This window comes from Styela clava, chromosome 14 (assembly GCF_964204865.1).
Source record: "Styela clava chromosome 14, kaStyClav1.hap1.2, whole genome shotgun sequence".
NCBI lineage: Eukaryota > Metazoa > Chordata > Ascidiacea > Stolidobranchia > Styelidae > Styela > Styela clava.
This window is the reverse complement of record NC_135263.1, coordinates 14,655,737-14,676,211: the sequence shown is the minus strand read 5'-3', so window position 1 is coordinate 14,676,211 and position 20,475 is coordinate 14,655,737. Positions and strand designations below refer to the sequence as shown.

The 20,475-nt window shown below is 34.6% G+C and overlaps 3 protein-coding genes across 3 annotated transcripts; all 3 read right to left on the bottom strand.

The window, feature by feature from the left end:
- Positions 1–5,426: 5,426 nt before the first annotated feature.
- On the bottom strand, positions 5,427–15,667 carry LOC120340733 (uncharacterized). Its single transcript, XM_039409082.2, has 12 exons — positions 15,536–15,667; positions 15,031–15,170; positions 14,540–14,715; positions 13,511–13,623; positions 12,475–12,614; positions 12,047–12,241; positions 11,325–11,457; positions 10,591–10,712; positions 9,597–9,836; positions 8,993–9,209; positions 7,469–7,671; positions 5,427–6,951 (listed from the first exon to the last, which is right to left on the bottom strand). The coding sequence occupies exons 1-12, from the start codon at positions 15,624–15,626 to the stop codon at positions 6,781–6,783; spliced, it is 1,941 nt and encodes a 646-aa protein (XP_039265016.2). The 5' UTR covers positions 15,627–15,667; the 3' UTR covers positions 5,427–6,780.
- Positions 15,668–15,692: 25 nt separating this feature from the next.
- LOC120336691 (RNA N(6)-adenosine-methyltransferase METTL16-like) lies at positions 15,693–17,492 on the bottom strand. Its single transcript, XM_039404429.2, has one exon. The coding sequence runs from the start codon at positions 17,485–17,487 to the stop codon at positions 16,108–16,110; it is 1,380 nt and encodes a 459-aa protein (XP_039260363.2). The 5' UTR covers positions 17,488–17,492; the 3' UTR covers positions 15,693–16,107.
- A 16-nt stretch (positions 17,493–17,508) lies between these two features.
- LOC120336703 (GPN-loop GTPase 3-like) lies at positions 17,509–19,362 on the bottom strand. The gene has a single exon (XM_039404439.2). It carries the CDS (start codon positions 19,136–19,138, stop codon positions 18,305–18,307), a length of 834 nt encoding a protein of 277 aa, XP_039260373.2. The 5' UTR covers positions 19,139–19,362; the 3' UTR covers positions 17,509–18,304.
- Positions 19,363–20,475: the final 1,113 nt, after the last annotated feature.

Sequence of the window (20,475 nt, the reverse complement as noted above, 5' to 3'; positions counted from 1 at the left end):
CTATTACGACACTAATATAACAGTGTGTAATGTCCTCATACCTATCATGAGACTCTGATGCTTGTTAGCTTTAGCCCTAACGTAATGAGTGTTCGAATTTGCTCAATTTCTTTAAATGTATGCATAATTTAATAACGACATACAGAGGATATGTTTTTGTTGGCAGTAAACAACATGACTTAAAGAAAATACTATTGCGTAGTCTGGAGTAAAAAACCTTTTTACTCAGCGTAGACATAGTGGTGTGGATCACACAAAAGACGAGTTGTGTCAAGTATCACCCGCCACCAATTTTCCCCCACTCAGATTACGCCGAGGAAAATGGCAATAGGGTATAGCGCACGCCCACCTTCGAAGCAATGTTTCAATTTCTGTTATTGCTTTGAGAATAATATTGTATTGTTTTGTTCACCTTCGCTTGTGTTCAGCCTATGCTACTACTACTTATGTACAGAAGTCAAATATGAAACTAGGATCTTGAATTGAGTCAGCATGCTCTGAATTTGCGATTTAGGAGGTGTTTTTTTATGGATAATAAAAGCCAAATTCTTCTGTCCACTGATCTTTCATCAAAATTCCCAAATCAACTTCACTCTCTACTCTTTGAAACCACTCGATAACCACAACACAACTTGCGATATAACGTAAGGTCCGACGAACATTTAACTTGAGAATATTACGTATAAATATTATGAGATATTAAATCAAACGTTGCGCCCTCGACGACGTCCACTTGAGCAAGGTGGGCACCTCTTCATTTATGGTTGAACGCTCTGGGAGTTGTAGGCCACGTCATTTTCCGAAGCTGTAAAGCGCAATTTATTAGTGATATATTTTCATTGACTGATTGAGCAATGTAACAGGAAATACGACATTGTGCCCTACGAAGGGAGGTTATTAGAAGTTTTTCCGTAATGTAAAAAAAATGAATACGACTGAACTTTGCGTATAGCTCATAAACGTTAAACAAGCATTGTTTGTACCAGATCCTGACAGAGGATATTTCCGAGTCAATTATGATGTGACTCCCTCTACACCAATGCGATATCACGTCTGAATGTTTAATATAGTGTGGTAACTATGGTGTAGAAATGTATAACCCCTCCTTTTACTACGTACACTCGCCATCGTTAATACATGGCAGGACTCTTAGTCAATGAGATTTATTAAACCTGAAATATCATTTTGAAATCCAAATTCAAATCACAAAAATTAAGAAGACAATCACATTGAGAACATATACAAATTATATTCAATAAAACTGTGTGGCCTGCATTTGATTAGTGAATAATTAACAATTGTTATTACTTTACATACGTTTAGCTGCTCAAGTTTTTATAACCTCAAAATGCAAAAAGTAAAATAAGTGCATCTCATTTCACTTGTGACTTAACTTGACTTTACTTGGCGTGTTCTTGACTAGCTACTCTGATTATACATATGATATCGTGGGAATCTAGCTCACTTCTGTACCGTAGTACTAAAAGAACGTCCGAATCAGGAGGTATGATAATTTGGTACAAAACTTTTAATTAGGTATCATATATCTTGATAAAGCAAACCACACAGAGTGAATGAGCTTATAATACCTGACAATCTACCAGGCCGTCTCAGTTACCGATAGAGAAAAGGATATTATGCAGCATTCGATCGGGAGATTTTTTGTAAACATGTTAAAGACATAACTAATAAGTTCTGAACCTGTCAGTCTATATTCTATTATTATTCTCATCTATTTTTCATTCTAGAATCTTAAATTAAAAAGCGCCACTAGCCTGATACAATGGTAACAATCTGGCAGCGGTTATCAACTATACGTTTATATCTCGTCGACAAGTGTCGCGACATTCGGCGACAAGACTCAGAATTTTATCCCTAAAATCATTTTTAGAAACACAATTTTGATTCATTGTGACTAATGTCAATAAACATAGTTTTTCTTGTCGCAACATGCCCTTTACAACTTTAATCCCCGGGAAGTAACGATGACGTAACCTCCTACATCAATTAAGCAAATATTAGGTAATACAACGGACATAGGACCCATCCTTGCTCAAAATATCGAAGGTAGTGTCAGATCGAGAACCTTCCTTGTCCAGTCTACCATAGCTTATATGTAAACAATAGCTGATTTCAGGCAAAAGTATGACATCATTGGATGTGGTCGCAAAATTATGAAGATGCATCCGACTCGGGGACAACTGGGCCTATTCTGTTAACTAAAGTGTTGACCTATCTCAATATCTCAATTGCAAAATGCAAGGATCGCCTACTCCCTGGCCGGCTGGATGACATTGTCACAGTTTTGAATATCGATTGAAAAAGAATATCCTGAGCTCAGTGACAAAGCCATCGAATCACTTCTGATTTTCACGTACAACTTACTTATATGAGAAAAGCGGTTCCATTACATTTGAACCCACGCACATTTAAACCCATGACAATTGCACCTGCATACTATTGCACCTATGGAAATTTTTTTTGTTTCACGGATATTTGAACCCATACCAACCCTACCCATGGATTTTAGCACCTGCATATAGATTGAACCCGCGGATATACACATGGGTTCAAATGTACGGTCACCGAAAAAAACTTTTCATCGTTATCTCTCATTTAAACCAAACAGAGCACTCGCCTTACAAAACCATTAACACATATATGATATCAAAAAGACATCAGCCAAGTTCTTATTGAATTGAATGGTGAGCTTTTGAATTACGACTTTTGTTGTAATCACGGATAATTATGTTTTGTGTTTTTTGACATTTTGGGTTGATTTTGAAAGTTCACCGGTATGCAAAATTAATTTTGACATTTTACCGCCCCGCAAATTAAAAAAGGTGGAGAACCACTGAATTAGAGTACAATAAATGTCGAACAGGGAAAATATTGGATATGGCCCAAAGTGTGAATTTGGATATGTCCAACTAAATTGCTGCTGTATGTAGCTTTATCGGACGAATCTACGAAGTGGAACAAAAAGTTGTAAGTCTGACTAACACCAGTCGTGAACGATAATTAATTATAAAATAAATATACATAACCTATGTACTTAATTGTAAGATACTTTTCGCGAGCAGCTTATGTAACAATCAACATAATTTGCACGAATTACACAATAATAATTTGTTTTCGGATTCCAGGTCCCATTATTACCTGCCCTTCGGCCTCGCTTTATCATTGGACGGTCTCGGGTCCGTTTTATGCCATTGCTTTTTAAATTGAAATAAGAGTAAAAACAGCTTGCATTTTCAACATTTTTATCAACAGCGTAAATATGCGAGGCAGTTCACTTAATCTGCAGCAAAGTATATACTCGAAGGCAAAGGTTCTTACAATATTTGACAACTCGAATTTGTCAAGTACACAAAACATTCTTCCGAAACAATGATAGCAGTCATGGCGAGCACATGACTAAAACTATTTAAAAATAGTCGTAATTTAAAAAGAAATTTTGAAGTAGCCCATGTGTCAGTCAAATATTGATTCCGATGTCTCCTATCTACTCCGATTACTTCATCTAAATTAAAGATTTTTGAAATAGATATTACCTGATCTAGACACTAAAATTCAAAAAACAGTTTACAATTTCCATGTTATATATAAGCGTGTGTTTAAAAATCCTTATTAGCTCTCTGGAAGAAAATCAATTTTTGCCCGAGCATGAAGTTAAATTTTATCCACTTTTATCAATTTCAAAATATTTAAAATAAATTCAATGAAAATACCGATATGAATTTTGAAATTGCCCTGAAGCTTGACCTGCATTGTGACTAATCGCTCACCAATTCAAGAGTTCGATGAGTTCTACCATTTTAAATTCGAATTGATTCGACTCAAGCTAAATAATTGTTTACTACTATACTGTCTCGCAACGCCTGTACCCCATATACATACACTCAGTATTCGGATACGCATTTCCATGATACTAATTTCTTTTCTCTTATTATCGTGCCCACTAATAAAATATATTACTAGATTGGAATCTCATTACATTTCGTAATACCGGTGAGTCAACCTCAGTCTACGCAACTCAACTAACAAATGCAAACTAAAGAGCGCTGTGTTATGACAATCAGACTACAGCGCAGCGTAAGATCGCGCACGCCGAATATCAAAGCAAGCAAGAGAGTTTATAACAAAAACGTGCTGTGTTTGGAAAAAGCGTATTCTCCGAAGTTATATTGACATAAAAAATTCCTTGTTTGTTTACTTTATAAAGCCTCAAATAATGGCACGCTTTAGGAGTCCGGTACTACCTTTTCAATACACTTCTGAATCTTATGCGTGCGAATTCTGAATGAAATTTCGGTTTCTCAAAATAAGCGATTTAATAATCGCTTTCAACTTTGTTGTGAAGCGAGCCTTCTATGCGGTCATAGAATAATAGAACACTTCAAACGATTTATTGTTATACAACCGAGAAAAAAGTATATTCTAGTGAAATATACGAGTACATTATAACTAATTAACGCCACCTAACGATTCGAAGACACGTCTGCATGGGCCACGTAATATGTGGAACTGAAGACTACGCTCGAGAAAAGCTACTTCCTCTCGCCCGCCTTCGTTATTAGTCTGTTACCTATTGTACTAACATGATATAATACAGTTCCAATATATTTAAAGTGTGAGATTTAAAATATGTGTACTTCTAGTATTCATGTTCAATTTGAATTCATTTATTCGACGCAGAGTTGTGTGAAATTGATGAAAAGATCCCTAATACAAGCTTATAAAGGGTCAGACATGTTATAGAACATTATTTTGGAACAACTAAATCCCTTGACTACAATTTCAAGTTATGCATTTTGCCCATGACTCACTGGGTTACGAGCACCGCCGATCGTCTACTTACTTGGTCATTCAGGTTTTTAGGGAGATTGTGTCATTAGAAACCTACGAAAGACGCAGATTGAAAATAAATGGTTTCTATCGGGGGTTTGCAACCTTGATTACAGGAGGGCCAGATTCAAGATACTGGGTGAGGCCGCATCTAGAAACTCTACCTATCCAACTTAAGAAAATTCTTCTCGTAAAAATATTGCCTCGGCTAACCGTTAACGTAAGATTTTCCACATGTACGAAAGGCCGAAAATTGAAAGCGACGGTTTTGTTGTATTCTATTGGTTAGTAACAAGCCTTGCAACACGGATCATAATTTTCAACACCATCGGTGGTATCCCTCCAGACCAGACCTACCATAATCGAAGCTAATAAATACTTTGAACACGAAAGAAACGATGTATTTGGATATTATAGACAAAAGAACAGAAGTTTTCAAAAACGAACAAAAGAACTCAACGAAATCACTCAAAAAAAAAGAATCAAAAACAATGTCAAAATCGGACGATTTCTTACCGAGAAAATACGAAATATTTTCTCTTACATGGGTATGAATATGCGTTCAGTGAGCGGGTCTCTTTTAAACAGAAAATAAAATTGAATCGGAAACTGTTTCGATGCTTTTTCAAATAATCCTTATTGACGAACTCATGATATAAACTTCTAAAGCCTCAAATGCCACATAATAGCATTCAGGAATCCGATATCAGCATGGACTTTTTTAAAGCGGATTTCTGGTGAAATCACAGAATGATAAGTTTCGGAACACGACCAAGTAATTCTCTACTCGGGGTTGAATAATGGCAGCACTTGCCAACAGATGTGAAGGCAAAAAATAGAAATAAAAAAAAAACGGTAAAATGACCGCCTAAAACATTTTTCATGAATCTAAATTTTTCAAAATCCAAGAATAATAACGATCTAAAACACTAAAATCTGATAAATTATTCAATGTTTAAAAGTATATCTGATTGATCATCTGAAAACGTTAACTTTATATAAAACCGAACTAAATAACATGGTAACTCCAACATTGTAAACTTTAAAATTACTTTTAGTATCTCCCAGTTGGGATCTGGAGTAAGAGGCAAAAAAACGATCACAAAATTTTTTCGATTTTTCAGGAAAAGTTAGATATTTAAATGCTCATTACAATATTTAAATTCTTAACACAGCACTGCAGTTTTAGTGTAATATCTAAAAAAGTTGAAATATTGAAACCTACTAAAGAAAAAGCAAAAAATCATCATGGTTTGAGAAAGAATATAATTTTAGGAAAGACTAAATTCTGAGGGCAATTCATCAGAGATCGGATTTATACCTGATATGAAACTATAATTTTTAATGTTGAGTAATCATCACATTTTCATTTAGATATTTCATTAAATGATTCGTTATTCATTCTCGTCTGATTAGTAATTCAATCAATATAATGATGAAACATCATTAATACAACAAAACAGATAATGTAACAAGATGTAATGATTTGATAAGATTAAAATTTGATGTAAAACTGGTTTGCTAGATTAAAATAAATCTGGTTTTGGACAAGGGTAGTTGAGAGTCAAAAATGAACATCTTTGATTGAAAAAAGACACACATGACAGATGACCAATAAATTTTGATTTCGTGATAAATCGAAGCAAAATAGTTATTTTTGACTTCAGCTGTAAGATTTGTAAACAGACTTGAGATTATGTGATAATTTTTCGGCTGAAACAGGTACTAAACAATCTGAGAATAATTTAAACTCTCATAATTTAGCTTTAATAAAAGAATAATTCTAATCAAACGATGTGAACATCATGAAAAAGGAAACAGTGAAAACGAAACAAATACTACCATTCTCTTAAGCTGTGAAAACAAATTGTTAATAAAACTCAAGATTATGATTTATGACTGAGGTAAACTTTTGGTAGTGGGAATTTCCATTTACTGCTGCATCGATAACCCACTTGTCGTAGAGCTGGTGCTCTGTGCAGCCATTGTGTTGAGATATTGAAGATAATCTGGGTAATTTTGCCCTGTCGTATTTGAACCAAAAGATGAAAAAGCACCCACATTATCAAGAAGACTAGAGGCATCAACAGTATCTGCAGCCATCTGAACAAAAACTTTCTCGTTACTAACTGTTACTTGTAGTGTATGGAGTAGTGGATAAACCTCATCTCTCACTCACATTCATAGGCAAAAGAGAAAAATATCATGGTTGTGGGCCTCAGGTTTTCAGCTGAATAGAAGACTGGGCAGTATGGAGGGCTACTTCACCACAAATATTAATAGCTTGATTGTCTGACAAACCAAACTTTCACCTAGCGGTAGTTAACAGTCCAGTATGGGAATAGTTATTTGATTCGGACACATGGACTTGATGATGGGGTTACGTAAATCATCCTGTGGCAACGGGGAGCCCAGCAATCCTTTTGTACATAATTATCCCCCCAAGATTTGAACATACAAAACTCCCAAGTCCCAACACTAAGCATGATACACAAACTGCAAAGTTACCGTAGTTATCTAAACATGAACAGGCATTCGAGTATGCAGAGAAAAATTGTGAAAATCTGAAAGTAATAAATCCAACAATTTGAATAGGTATAACTTTAATAATATTACTGACCTTTGGTTTCATATCAAGGTTTGAATTAGCGTTCATAGCCGGACTGAAAAGTGGTGAAAGGCAGAAGTTACTGCTGGTAGTACTGGGTTTTGAAAATGATGAAAATCCTTGTCCGTTATTAGCCATCTGTTGCTGAGTTTGTATATTGATAGAGTTGGTCGGTTTGTTTACCATCAAATCAAGCTTCAATTTTAACCATGGAGCTAGAAATATCAATAGAAAATATGTTCATTTGAGATAATATGGTATTTAATTTTCTCATATGCCCAAAGTGAAGTATAAAAAACTTTTTTGAAAGTAATTTGGAACTACGTGCAAGATTATTGATATAGATCAAAAACATAGTTGGTCTCAAACAAGAACCCTGAAGCACTCCTTGATGTATATGTACCCATTTGAACATATTCTTTGCCAAATAACTAGTAAGGAGATTATTTGCTATCCCCCTTGTAACATAATGCCACAACTTAGGCGCTCCCGAAGTTTTCGTACCAAGATGGCGCACAACCTGAACCCTAACCGAGTACACGTTCTATGTTCAGGTTGTGCGCTCATACTCCGGGAGTACCACAACTTATATAGTGAGATTTGACCTTTTTTCAAGGTCTAATAATGGTGCACTGAGATATTTTTTCAACTTTAATTAATATATATATATATGAGATATCGTATCTAACATCGCATGTGATGTGGAATGGTTGCTTTGAAACCCGAAATGTGGTTTATTTATTACATCATGCTTTGTAAAAAAGTTGATCAGCCTTCTATGAATTAGATGTTCATATACTTTGTCAAGATCGATATAGGGTATAATTTGATATTGGTTTTGTATTGCCAGATTTTAGGATTGGTATTACTCTGGCGAATTTCACTGAAGATGGAAGATGGAAATATTCCCATTCAATGTGAACTCTGTCAGACATGGTGCTATGGTATCTGCTGCATACTTGGAGAAACAAATGGAAATGTTGTCAGTCCCAGATGCTTTACCTTCATTTTTGCTTACTATTTATTTTCATGTTCAATTCATTCACTGTTGCAGGATTTGGAAATATGGATTGATTTACTCGTTTGCAAAGCAATAATGTGAAACCATTCATATTGTCTTATAATTTAGTAAAAACGCTGGATAGTGGAAAATTACTGTATTGAATTCTTGTTTAATCAAGTGATTATCTTTAATCATAATTTCATTGACACTTTTACTTTTTCCTCTTAGTAGATGCAGTTTGACTAATAATTCGCCATGCGCACTTGGGGTTGGCATAGTTTTGAGCAATCAGATTTTGGTAATATATATTTTTTTTGCATCATCAACGACATGTGCTAGTGGGTTGCATCTTATGTCTTAGGGATGTTATAAAACTTATCATGTATTTGTTTGGTTACGCACAGTTTTCCTTTTGTTTTTTTTCACATAGAGTTCTTTGGAAATAACACATCTTTTCGTAAGAACGATGTTTTAACAAGATATGTAAAATTGAAAACACACATTCGAAATATACAAACAATATTGTACCATACCTATTTGGTCAATAACATATTGAGCTGCAGTTCGCTTGGCTTCTTCAATTGTATCTGAAGAGCTGGGAGGAGTGTACAAGTTTCCTGCGTATCTGACCTGATAGACGTATTTGCATTCAGTTTGCCCCAGAGGAGAGCTCTGCTCTTCGAATAACAGAGTGTAAAATGGACAGGCTGATCCAAGATCAAGTCGGACACACAATTCACTAAGAAGTGTCTGCAATTGAAAAATAAGTATAATAATTTAAAATAATGTTCAGTTCATTGAAATTTATATGCGTAACCCAAAACAACCCTGATGGAAGATTTTCTCTGGGGTTTTATCGACACCTGGTTCGGAAACGCTGACCTGGACTAAACTATAATTTGATTGATCAAAAGTTAAGCTACATTAAGACGAAATATATCGAGAAATCAAAAGCAGTACATCTTCATAATTCTCACTTTAATTCAATGTGGTTGATATCAAGTACACTATATACAAGAGCCTGGTATCTGGAGTTAAAATTTAGCATGCTTTTATTGATATTGGAGTCAATTTCCGTAACGTCTTCAAGTAAAAATCATTTGTTTCAAAAGAGTTTTAGTTTCAAATAACACTTACAACAGGGCATTGAATTTTGGCAATATGATCCATTGTCAACACAGGACGAAGATTACGTTCAGATTGTTGAGGTGGACCTTGTCGCCAATATGGGTTGCTCGTTGGTGAGATTACATGAGGTGTGGGAGTCATAGTACGATTCATCATTGATGACTGAGAATAATCTTTCAGACCCAAAGTAGGAGTTATACTTTTTGGTCGATTAGGAAAGCTACGAACAGTGCACATTGGTCCAATTTCCTGTTGAGTTATATGAAGAACGATATTGAAATGCAATGCATATTCCAAAGACATAATTCGTTACTACATACACAATTATAAACGGTTGCAAATTTGAGTACAGAATTTCTTCTAGATGTCTCCCCCATAAATTCATATTATTTCATTCGTGACATATCAGTGGTCATCCGTGACTTTGGTTAGAGATGAGTCCCCTTTACTTACGCATGACGTTGCTTTGAACAAATGCGCTTCAAACCAGAGATGACATTTTTAAGGTTTCGCAAATCGAATAATTCTGGTCTTGTTTAACTATGATATCTATCCAGAACAGAGGTGTGCAACAGGATCTATCCAGAACAGAGGTGTGCAACAGGCGGCCCACCAAGCCATTTAGTATGGCCTTTACCAGCACTCAGGTTTATCTCTATCAAGCAAAATCCTAATCCAACAGTTTAGGTTAAAAAAAGGCATTCACATGGGTAAAAAATACATGATTTTTTCTCTTGTTGCTGCATTAAATCTCTCTCTGTTTTGCCCAGTGCCTTTATTACTGGAAGGTTACGCGATAGCCACATTCTCTTCTTTTTTCCGTGGCTCTCCGGTCGCTAATTTTTTAATTCATGGAGTACATGGAAAACCTCATTTCTTTGGTGTGGCCCAGCTAGATGCCTGAATGTGGTTAAATGGCCCAACGACAAGAAATGTTGCACACCCAGCTAAGAGCCTTTTTCGCCCTAGAAAATATCTTATAAATTCAAGTAAAAAAACTCACATTAGAATTCATTGATAAATTTGACATATTTGATCCAAACATATTAAACGGTTGATTAGTTTGCTGATTACGGATTGTTGTCGAAGATTGACGATTCATCATTGCATTTGAATTGAACATTTCTGGAAAAAGAATGAAATTCAAAGACTATTTAATATATTGATGAAAAGACTTCCAAAGTCGAAGATCAGAATCAAGGTAATCTAGATACGATTGAGTGAAACTTCACACCAGACTCCAAATACCATATCAAAAATTTTGGCAAAGGCTCAAGTTGAAAGAAATTTAGACTCAGCACAGCCTCCAGCTCCCAATAATGAGAAAACAAAATCTTTGGTGTACGCAATTCCTCGTTTGAATAGACTATCGACAATGCTTCTTTAATATGATTTCAACTATCATCATTAGAAATCTGAGTTTAAATTACAGAAAAGTTTACTCCAACGGTGACCCTTCCAGTGAGCGCTTCCACTTTTCCAGGTTGGAACTCATATCCCAAAGAATGCAGTTAGCTAATCAAATCAAAAAATTTTGGTAAGTAAGGGATATTTGATAAAAACAGTCTATATGCTTCCCACATTATATAGAAATGACTCCCAATACCTTCTGTTTCTGCATAATTCAAATGAACATGAGATATAGCAGTGGTTTGCTTAACCATTCTGAAGACATATCAGTACAACAAAAAACAAATACACAGCTTTAACTAAAAGCCACTTAAATTTCCTTGTTACCATTTCCAGTAAAAGTATTCATTCCAATGTTATTTCCTAAAATTTTATTTCCCATAGGTGGTTTTGTTAATGTGTTTAGTTTTGCAAGAGAAACATGAACTTCTTGACCATCTATGAGTTGACCATTCATCATCTAAAATAAATATAAAACAGATGGGTTTCGCTGATGGTATAGTGGTTAAGAAGGGAGGTTTTCACCCACTGGAAGTAAGAAGGTGAAAATGTGGTATTTGTCCGTACAAAAGTGGGTTAGAAGTAGAATCCCACTCTATATATTTTGAGAAAATAAGATTGGTAACAAAGGTCTACCAAGAAATTGATTGAGCAAGAGTGTAGTTGTCTGAGACAACTAATTATTATATGTTAACTACCGTAGATACTAAAGATGAGAAACGCGAAAATTTTGCAATAACGAGTCTTCGCCATGAGGTGTTCATCACAGTATTCATATTCTGAATTTGGTGAGTGAAATCACTCAGTTTCATGTCTACCTCATTGCGAGTTCTTTGAGAGCAAGCGCAAGTATTACATTCCGTACTCTAAATTGCCCATTCCAAGTTGTCTCGAACCATCGATGAGTGGTATTGAATGTAATTCAATATATATTATATGTATACAGTACAACAGATGAATTCAACATGCCATTTCAGTAGTTAATATTGACTCAAAGTAATAATGCATAAATCATGTTAGGAGATTGGATGACTATGTATATATCTCACAGTAACTGCATATAAAGCATCTTCTCTTCTGTGGAAATGAACAAAAGCAAAATCCCGATCCTCAATTTTCTTTACTCTCTCAATGGATCCCGGTCTAATATTATTGAATGCCGCCCATACTGTAAATTCTGAAGTAGTCGGTTTCAAGTTTCGAACATAAACATTTTTCACTCGATTTGCGATGTCATCGGTTACCTGTTTGAATGACAATGGCAAAATGACAACCTCACCACATTGATGGATATGCAAAAGTGCAAAAAATAAGAAGCTTAAAAATTGAATCTATAATTTTGAATTCGAAGCCCCTTCTATTTGCAATACATTAGGCAAACAATTTTTTTCACAGACATGAAGATTTTGAATGTCTATCATGACTAAGCAAAAATGCTGAAGAGTATACACAAAGTAAAATTAATATTACAACATACATCTGATTCTGGATCAGCCCAGTCGACAGCAACTTCATATCCAAACAATGTTATTCTGCCTGGAATTAATTTTCTACGAGCCATTGCAGCAGCACGATGACTTGCATATTCAACGAAGGCAAATCCTCGATTAAGCTCCCCTGGAATAGATATATAATATTAAATTTAAGGCATTTCTAGAAATACATAGGGCGGATTTATACAAATCAAAAAAGAACTTCGTTCAGAATATATAAAACATAACTTATGTTAATACAGTGAAGTCGATCCGATAAAGCCAGTTGTATTCGCAGTAGTCTAATACATTGCCCAGGATAGGATTTACATATTTATCCCGGAGTGAGGAAAGCCTATAAGACGGCGAACCACAGCCTCTCGTCCAGTTTCCAGTCCAAGTTAGGTATGGGATTAGTTAGCAAGTTATTTGTTTTCGGAAGCAAGGTCTTGATCGTGGAGGAAGCTGTAACCAAAAACCGGTTACGTGAACCACCCTAAGGCGGCGAGGAGTCCAGCAATCCTCTCGCACATAATCAACCCTGCATGAGTATTTTATATAAAATGAGACATCTCCAATAGGATAGAGATTTGGGTCACCGTATAGTTCGTTTGTCCAATATCCATGAATTATTGCTACAATTCAAGCCTATCTCACCTAACCTCAAACTATGCAAAACAACTTCAAACTTATTTCACTCAGTAGGCTGTTTGCATGCTTCGATTAGTCAGTGCAAGTACTTTGGACATATGAAGTACCGGTACATATTCGTTTGCCATTTTGGCATTATAAAATGATTTGATTGAAATTTTCCCCAAACAAGTTGCACACAAGCAAAGGATATTGGGTGTATAACAGTTTATAAAATATCCATTCTTATGCACTATGTGTGAAGGGGAAAGTTTGGGTATAACAATAGCATAGTTGTCCACAACTCACCGACAAAGATGATCACAAAACAAATTACAAATTCATCGATACCAACAACATCCAAGATAAATATTTATCGTTACTTAGAATTCCATATTTATTCTGTATTACCTGGATTTGTACCAGGGTAGACAATAACATCAGTGACATCTTCTGTAATCTCACACATCGCTTGTCTAATCTCATCTTGACTTTTATCTTTAGGAATACTTCCCACAAACAATCTAACAAAACATCCGAAGACAAATCCAACCACAATAAAATGACGACAAATAAAGCTGTACTGATACGGCAAAATCCTATATTCTATCATCTAACAAAGACTTCTCTGATCTAAAACTTAATAATAACATTCTAATATTTTATGGTTTTGATTTCAGTAATGCAAACATGAGCTGTATCATTTCTGAATGCAAACAGTACTTTTGTGTACCAATGAAATGAAGTTGATATTCTAATAATCTTGCAAAATGATAAATTAATAATATAACACTTTATAACAGGGCTGCATCGCAAGAGTTGAATCCACAACATTTGGTTGGAGCTGGATCAAAGCTTACAACATTAGATGAACTTAGTGGCGAAGCCACCAGGAATTTTACTGGCTCCAGCTGCTAACCATTCTATTGTTTTCCACATTCATAATTTTCTTACAAAAAATAAAATCTAGTTTTCTACGTTAAAAACTGTTTAAATTTCATTTCTAATATAGATTTGGAAGTTTTAACTTAAATTCGTACATTTAAAACCATTAAATCGTAGTTTTGAGTCCCACTTCCGCAAAACTGCATACCAAAAAACCCATTGGCTATGGAGTCAGAGCTACAGATTGAATATACCCTGGCTCTGAAACCATTGCTCCAGCATTGTGATTTCAAACTAGTTCCCCTGCCCATGAACTTATAAAAAAATATAGTTCCAGCCAGTGATTCTCAGGTAGCCAATAACAAACAGATAATCTTGTCAAAATTTCGGGCAATTGAACTATTCAAGTTTCGCTGTGATTCATTGTGAAGAATCTGTCATCTAAATTTCACTTGTAGTAGATACTAAGCTGACCAGTACAAATTTTTTTATTATCCATGGTTTAAATTAAAAATTACCAGCAGTTGAAGCTATCTGTTAGTTCTGGTCACTTACTTGCAATTGTCCACACTTCTACAAACTCCAATTTTCATTCCTGGACGAATTTCAATATTATTCAGTAATTCTATCGCACGGATCGCATCTTCCTTTGTAGTGTATGTAACAAATGCATATCCACGATTATAACCACTGAAATCCATCATTAAACGTAATTCGTATATATGTCCAACCTAAAATGATGAGTATGTATTAATTTTAGGGCGCTCCAGAAGTGTATGTACCAATATGGAGGTAAATAATTTTATTCCCCTACTTTACATCAACTTGTATGATAGGACTGAAACCTATAAGGGCAGGGGGTATATTCACTTGGCTAACACAGACAGTCCACAAACTTGCAAGTTGCAATATAACTAAAATAAGGAATATCGGAATAAAATAATGGCCTAACCCCAACCTGGTACATACACTACGGAGGTACCAATTTTGAAGTCATGATTTTTCATGAAAATGTCCCCACATACTACTCATTCTTACTACATTACCTTTTCAAATACAGGAACAATTTCATCTTCAAATAAATCTCTGGGAATCTTTCCCACAAAAACTTCGGTTCCACGAGCAGGTGGAGGTCCACTCCAATTCGGATTCCAATATCTTCTTTGGCCATTGCATTGTTGCATACCTATGATAAAAATGATGCAATGGGATAGGATTTGTTATATTTATTCCAAAGGAAACTTACATAGCACTAGCACAGTATATACACAGCAATCATTTTTAATCTGTAACCAAAATAGTAATAAATAAAAGTATAATATTGAAATTCCACAACCAGGAGCTGATGTATCATGCTTGCGATCAATCAATAAACAACAAAAGTAATGGAGCAGAAGCCTAGCTTCGAGGTAAAAAATAAAGCTTTGCCAGAGCCACAGATAGAATATAAAGGGGTTCTGTAACTGGGGTCATTCATTGTAATTTTAAACAAGCTCAACAGCCCTGGTTTCAAATTATTTTATCTCCATTAAAATTACCAACAAAACTTACGATATCCTGTTCGGTTTTCCAATTCCAAAAGACGAGCCATCACTGCCTCGTTGGCAGGAGAATCAAGAGATTGGCTGCTTTCATTCGACATTTTCGATGATCTAATAAAACAACTTATGGAATGATGAAACAATGATATCAAACTTTTAGAGTAAGGTCTGTAAATGAAGAGTACAGAGTAATATCCAAAAGGGGTTCATGTGTCCTTGCATTTGTGTTACATGCTGGTTGGCAGACAGTAATCAATGAAAAATGAAACAGGTCAAGTTATTCAAAAATGACATCAATTTCACAAAATTTGTTAGATACGAGACCGTTTGACTGAGCAGGTTTATCTTATTGACTTCGCTACATGAAAAAATTATTTGGGCCTAAAGTCAATACCGCCCCAATTACTGTAACCATAAAGTATACCTGCCTAAAAAATACTATGACATCAGAGTCATGAATCTTAAAAAATCTGAATTATTAAAAAATAAATTACCAGGGCAGATAAAAAATTTAAAAACAGCTTTAAGTAAAGATTAACGATGTAAAAAGCTGGTAGTATAAACAGAACTGAAAAATCTTTATTATGTAATGTCAGAGAGTAAAATACGTTTTAGATAGACTACAAGTGTATTCATAACTTCTTTTTGGATTCGAATTTCAGTCTTAAATTGAAGTTTGATATGATCGAAAAAATCTTTGAGAATTGTAACTTCACATTGAAGTAAGGTTGACGCAACTCCATTTGGTAATGTGCAATCGGAATGATTTTTTGTTAAAGGTGACTCCTCGATTAGATTTAGATTTTTGACAGAACCTCCATTACAAACGCCATCAAGTTTTCTTTTCCGTGATCGTCGGCGGATATGAACCCAATTACATTTTTCACATTGCAATTTTAAAATAACAAGATTTTTGTTATTTTCTATTTCCATGAATGAAATACCTAAAATGCTGAGTTCTCTTTTAAGTGAGTCATACACATAATTTAATTCTAATGTTTTACGTAAAGAAAACGTAATTGGCTTAACAACTTCCGAGTTTTTAGTCGCGTTTTGTAGAGAAGAACGTGGCAATTTTGATTCTGTAATCATATCAGAACAAAAACTCCACCCAATGCCCCATCTGATAGTTCTTCCTTGACAAAATTCATATGTTGTAACTAGAATTTCACTGTATTTAGAAATTTGCTTCTTGAATGTAACAAAGCTGCTTTTCTTTCCCATCAGTATTGTATACCAAGTAACTTTTTGCTTTAATTCTAAACTTTCTTCAAAAAGTTTGTGAGCAAAAGCAAGATCACCACCATCTGTTATTGATTCAACATCATTTGCGTGACATGATGAGTTTGCAATGGGACCGATTTTAGTTTCTATTTCGCTTGAGTCATTGAAAAAGGGTGGATTGCACATACATAAATCAAATCCATCATTTGCATCTTGGAATAAATGTAATAGCAAAGAAGTTGTAGCACTTTTGTCAACTTTGAGAACTTTTATCGATGACTTTAGTGAATTTTTTTCTATGTTATTAACAGCATTTTTGAAGTTTAAACTATCAATCTCAGTTGCAGTGAATTTCCAGTCTGGGTTATTTCTCATGCCCAGTAACGGATATATACAGGCTGACCCTGTGCCGATATCCACAATATGCCTTTGCTTGGTAAATTCCTGTGAAGTAGCATTCAATAAATCTTCTATCCATAGAATATAATTTAAACGAGATGGAACTGTAGGAGAAAGCCTATCTGAAGGAAGATCTACATCAAGTTCGAAGTCCTTATGTAATAAACATTTTGTTAATATTCTTACAACAGACGGAATTCGGAAATTTACAAATGCCTTTCCATTTGGATTGTATTTGACATATGGTTTAAATTCAGGATACTGTTTCGATAGTTCAATAAAATCTGGAGGATTATCTTTGTACCCATTCCTTGGGTGCATGTGTTTGTTCAAAGCCATAGCATAGTAAAGTGCATGAAATCTGCAAGAAAATATGAAAACTTGATGATTATGTAAATGCAAGAAATATAATCAATGGCGTGAAAGTAAAAAGATGTAGACAATCCATTACAGACATGATTTAGTCAGTTTCAACAAGATGAAGCTGATTTTTATGCAAAACATGGCATCTTGATGATAAAATCAAGATATAAGTTCAATTTCGCAACACAAAAGATTCACATTTCCTTTTGATAACCAATATACAAAATAAGATACTGTAAAGAACAGAATTATGCATTAAAAAAAACGATGGAGCCATTCCTACTTCTAGAAGCGAAAATTACTTTCCAATATACGACTATAAAATAAACTCACAATAGAACAGGATCATTCAGCACAAGATTTCATTTCAAATGTCTCAGAAATTGAGACTCCATTCTATAAAATTTTCACATATAGAAATATTATGAAAAAGTTACACAATCACACTATTTTAAAGACTCAGCGAAGATGGAACATCATATATACCCAAGATATAAAATTGTATCACTGCCTTCTGAAAACAAGTAAATCAGAACGCTAAAAAGGCGCTTATTATGGGTCTGACAAAATGATATCACCACCTGTTTGGCTTATTCAAGCATTTACGACGTGTACTTCTTTCGCCGCCATATTACTTTGTTATCAACCATTATTTGTCCTCGAAATTGTAAGTGAAACAATATAGTGCACAGATTTTTGATGATGGTCCCAATTTTGGATGTGTTCAGGAAGGTCGTGACCTATTTATTACTCATACCCAGCTTCGTCCGGATAGACAGCAGAGGGAGCAACCCTAGTCTTCTGCATCCCTTTCATTATCTTCATTATAATCTTCTACACGAACAGGTTGGTCTTCACTAAACTGCATAGCTGTATCAATATGCTGAAGTATTATATTAATGGATTCTTCATCAGATCTATCAAGTGGAAGAAATCTGACCATACTGTAATCGTCAATAATTTGACAAAGAGATTCTGTAAGTTTTTGATATTTTTTATCATGATATGTATCACACATGTCTGCTAAAAGTAGATTTTGCATTTCAGGATCTAAAAATTTTTGAAGATCTCGCTTTGAATGTTTTGAAAGAAGATCAACTTTGGTCATTACACTTAGATGTGTTATTTCAAGATTTATCATACAGGATAGCGAAGACAATGTACCTGATATGAATTTGCTTGGCTCTCCAAGAAATTGCGAATCAACGAGAAATACACCACAAGTTCGAAAGTCCCAATTTTGTAAATTTTCTACTAAAGTTTTCATAACAGGTAAGTGCGTGTATAGTTCAATTTGACCAGGGCAGTCAAATAGAAAATAGCTATCCTCTTCCATGTCTGTTATGAATTCTTTAATCCAGTCCATATTTTTAGCAAAATACTCCATGCAAAATACTAAGCCCCCATTAGGCCCAAATCGTAACTCTTCATCTTCCATCACATCATCCAAATGAATAAGTTCCCTGATATCCAGTTCGACAGGGTAATCAAAATATTCTGCAGCAGGATCTAAGTTTACAACATAACATTTCCGTTTTAGCACCGAAAAATGCTCCACCATCATTGAACAGTATGTACTTTTCCCACTTCCAGCAGGTCCCATCACCAATTGAGCATAACGTGGCATAGTGGCAATTTTAACTATATTCAATATCTGTATTCTAATATCTGAATTAAATGCGGCATTATGTTTCAAACCCGGCTGAGGATCCAGGGAGCTGTGACATTTTGGTGGAGCTGGAGCCAAGCCTAAAATGTTAGATGGAGCTACCAACAATTTCAGTGGCTCCAGCTCCAACCATCTAATTGTTTTTTAATTATTTATAAATTTCCAATACATCACACAAATAAGAAAATTTATCCTTTCCAGCTCATAAATTTTTAAACAGTACTTTATTTTATAATAGGCCTATTAATTTAAAATTTCAAGTTTGAAACCCTTATATTGTACTTTTTTCTTTGATGATAAATAAAATAATAATATAAATCATTACATACAGATGACACATAACAATTTCCATAATTTATATTGATCAGTTGTATCCACATGATAGCGGGTACTTCATATATCTGCATATCCCATTTGGTGTCATCATAGATTATATGTTCCATAATGCTGTAATGCCAAGTATCATTACCCTCTTCTAATTAATGCATAAAAATAAAATTTAAGAATTAGTTCCACTTCATTTTGGTAACAGATGTACTCATATTTACCTTATATATATTTGCATAATGAATCAAGTTCATCAGAATAATTGTGCGGGGTTGGTAGCACAGGTCATATCAGGGATGGCGAAATACGGTCTAATTTTGTTAAATTAGGGATGGCAAAATACAGTCGAAGCATGTCAGATTAGGGATGGCAAAATATGGTCGATGCGTGTTAATACGATCAGTCACAGCACTTCTTATAACGCTGTAATGTGTTGCCTGCAGATACCAGTGTAAAACAGCTTACAAAACATGTGGAATAATTCGCTAGTGAAGAATATAGAAAGTGAATTGTCAAAAAGAACTAGTGATGGAAAACACAACAAAGGAAGTAAGTATGGCGGTCGTGATATCAAACTTAATGTTAGTATCAAAACAAATACTAATAACACAGTGGAAAACGAAAATCTCTCACAAAAGTGAAAAAGTTGTGAAAACTAATTACCGGTAGTAATTACTTAAGCTGGGTGTAATGAAAAGCATAACAACCAAAAATTGATAAATATTAACAGGGAATGAATAAATAATTCTCGTGGAGCAATAAAATAGCAGTACCGGTAAATGTTTTCATGGTAACAAAATGTGTTCATCAGTACAGAAAATATGCATTATTCAACACCATCATCCATTGAAAAAAAGTTCTATTAGCAAGAGAAAGTGACAAATAAAAAAAAAGTATTGAAGAATAATGTACATACATGAAATCACATTTGTTTTTGTTTTTACGCCACTGCAATGCCAGCAAAATTC